General features: G+C 66.5%; 1 protein-coding gene across 1 annotated transcript in view; it reads left to right on the plus strand.

Moving 5' to 3' along the window:
* Positions 1-1,335: 1,335 nt before the first annotated feature.
* The window catches only part of KLHL34 (kelch like family member 34), a 2,115-nt gene continuing 1,455 nt past the window's right edge, over positions 1,336-1,995 (plus strand). The window contains exon 1 of the mRNA XM_025046604.1: positions 1,336-1,994. Within this exon, the coding sequence (XP_024902372.1) occupies positions 1,336-1,994 (659 nt within the window). The remainder of the gene's footprint in view (position 1,995) is intronic.

Genomic DNA, 1,995 nt, shown 5'->3' on the forward strand with positions numbered 1-1,995 from the left:
GGGGCTTGGGGGAGTGGAAGGGAGGGGAGCGAATTTCTGAATGCGGAATGTGAGACAAGCCTTCTCGGGAGACGCAAGCCGTCTACGGAAGGGTGCAGAGTAGGCCCAGCATCTTGCAAGGATGAATCCAGGTGAAGGGCGTATTACCGAGCGCCGCTGGCGGGGAGGGCGGATTCGCCCGAGCGTGGTTCCCGCCAGTGGCTCTTCTGCACACAGCAGCCTCCTGGGTGTCAGCGCACAAAGTGGCCGCTTAATCCCTGATCGCGCTGGATTAATCAGGGCCTCCCTCCTCAAAGCAGAAAGTTGTGAGCCAAAGCCTTCTTTCCAGGGGCACCGGGGTCGACACTCCTCCAGCCCAGCGGGGCGCCCCTCACTAGACACCACCAGGAATAGGGGCTTGGGCAATTCGCGCCTCTCCAGTGAGCGCCCCCGCCCGCACCCCTAGGTGGATTCCTGGGAACCCCTGGTGACCAGCAGCTCGCTGGCTCACCGGAGTCAGGTCCCAGGCCCCAGCTGCTTCCTCCCCGGCCACGGCCCTCGGTTCGTGGCCAGCAGCCGGGGCGCGGGGCGGGGCGCGGCGGGCCAGAGGGGCCGAGGCCGTCCGCTATTCCTGTCGCTGTGAGCTACAGGCCTGTTATGTGTGGCACCCAATCACGCCTCCGACCCGCCGCGCTGACACGCGCACCCCCTCCCTAATCCCCCTGGTTTTGATTTGATCCTCCGCGCGGAACAAGCTCACCCCCCACCCCCACCCCGTCCCGTAACCAGTTGTCCCCGGCCTTGCGGGTGCCGCAGAACCCGTCCTCCTCGTCTACGCCTGGGAGGTCAGAGCCCTCGCCTCGCACTCCCGGGACACCCCGAGCCGGGACACATCTGCGCATCTGGGCCGTCGGAGATCCTGCACCCCGAGGAGTCGGCCCACTCGCACTCGACCCTTCCAGGTGATGGTGCGCGGCCACTGCGGCCGCTGCGCAGGTGTGGGCTCCCCCAATTGGGCCGGAGAGGGGGCTTTGGGCAACGCTCTGGCAGCCTCGGGAGCCACTGAAACCAAACCCTGCACTCCCCAGAAGACTCGAAACACCGTATCCTCCACCACTAGGGGCTTCTGGAAACCGTTCGCCGACCGAATTGGCTCTGAGAGAGTCAACAGCAGGTCGGCAGACCTGGATAAAGGAGCTATCGGCTTTAAACCGAACAAGCAAAAATGGGCCCCTACTAGGGCCTTTGCAGCTCTCGTGCAGGGCCCGGGGACGCCGGGCCCCGAGATGCCTTCGGCCGCATCCGGCTGGACCCAGGGACCTAGCCCCGGCCCGGCCGCTACCCGCCCTGGGCATCATGAGTTATTTCCTGTCTTACTGTAAAGCTCATGGCGGCGCGCTGCTCACCGGCTACCAGGCCCTGCGCGCCGAGGGCTTCCTATGCGACGTGACGCTGGTGGCCGAAGGCAGCGAGTTCCCTGCGCACAGGTCACTCCTCGCTTGTTCTAGCGACTACTTCAGAGCTCTGTTCAAGAGCCACACCCGGGAATCCCGGGCCAGCGTCATCCACTTGCATGTGCCGTCGGCAGCAGGCCTGCAGCGCCTGCTCGACTTCATCTACACTGCCTGGCTGCCGCTCTCCATGGACAGCGTGGAGGACACGCTGGAGGCCGCCAGCTACCTGCAGGTCACCGAGGCCCTGGGGCTTTGCGGCCGATACCTGGAGCGCCAGCTGGCTCCGGACAATTGCTGCTTCGCTGCCAACGTGGCGGCGCGCTTCGGCCTGACGCACACGCTGGACGCGTCCGAACGCTGCATAGTGCGTCACCTGCGGGAGTTACTGGCGCGGGGCGCGGGCTCCATGGGGTTGCTGGAGCTCAACCCCGCATCGCTGAGGGCCGTGCTGGGTGCCCCCGACGTGGCCCGGGTGCCCGAGGCCTGGCTGCTGGGCTTGGCCCTGGCCTGGCTGCGGCAGGAGCCCAAGGCCGAACGCCTGGCTCACTGCACGCCGCTGCTG

Source organism: Pteropus alecto, unplaced genomic scaffold (assembly GCF_000325575.1).
Source record: "Pteropus alecto unplaced genomic scaffold, ASM32557v1 scaffold23, whole genome shotgun sequence".
NCBI lineage: Eukaryota > Metazoa > Chordata > Mammalia > Chiroptera > Pteropodidae > Pteropus > Pteropus alecto.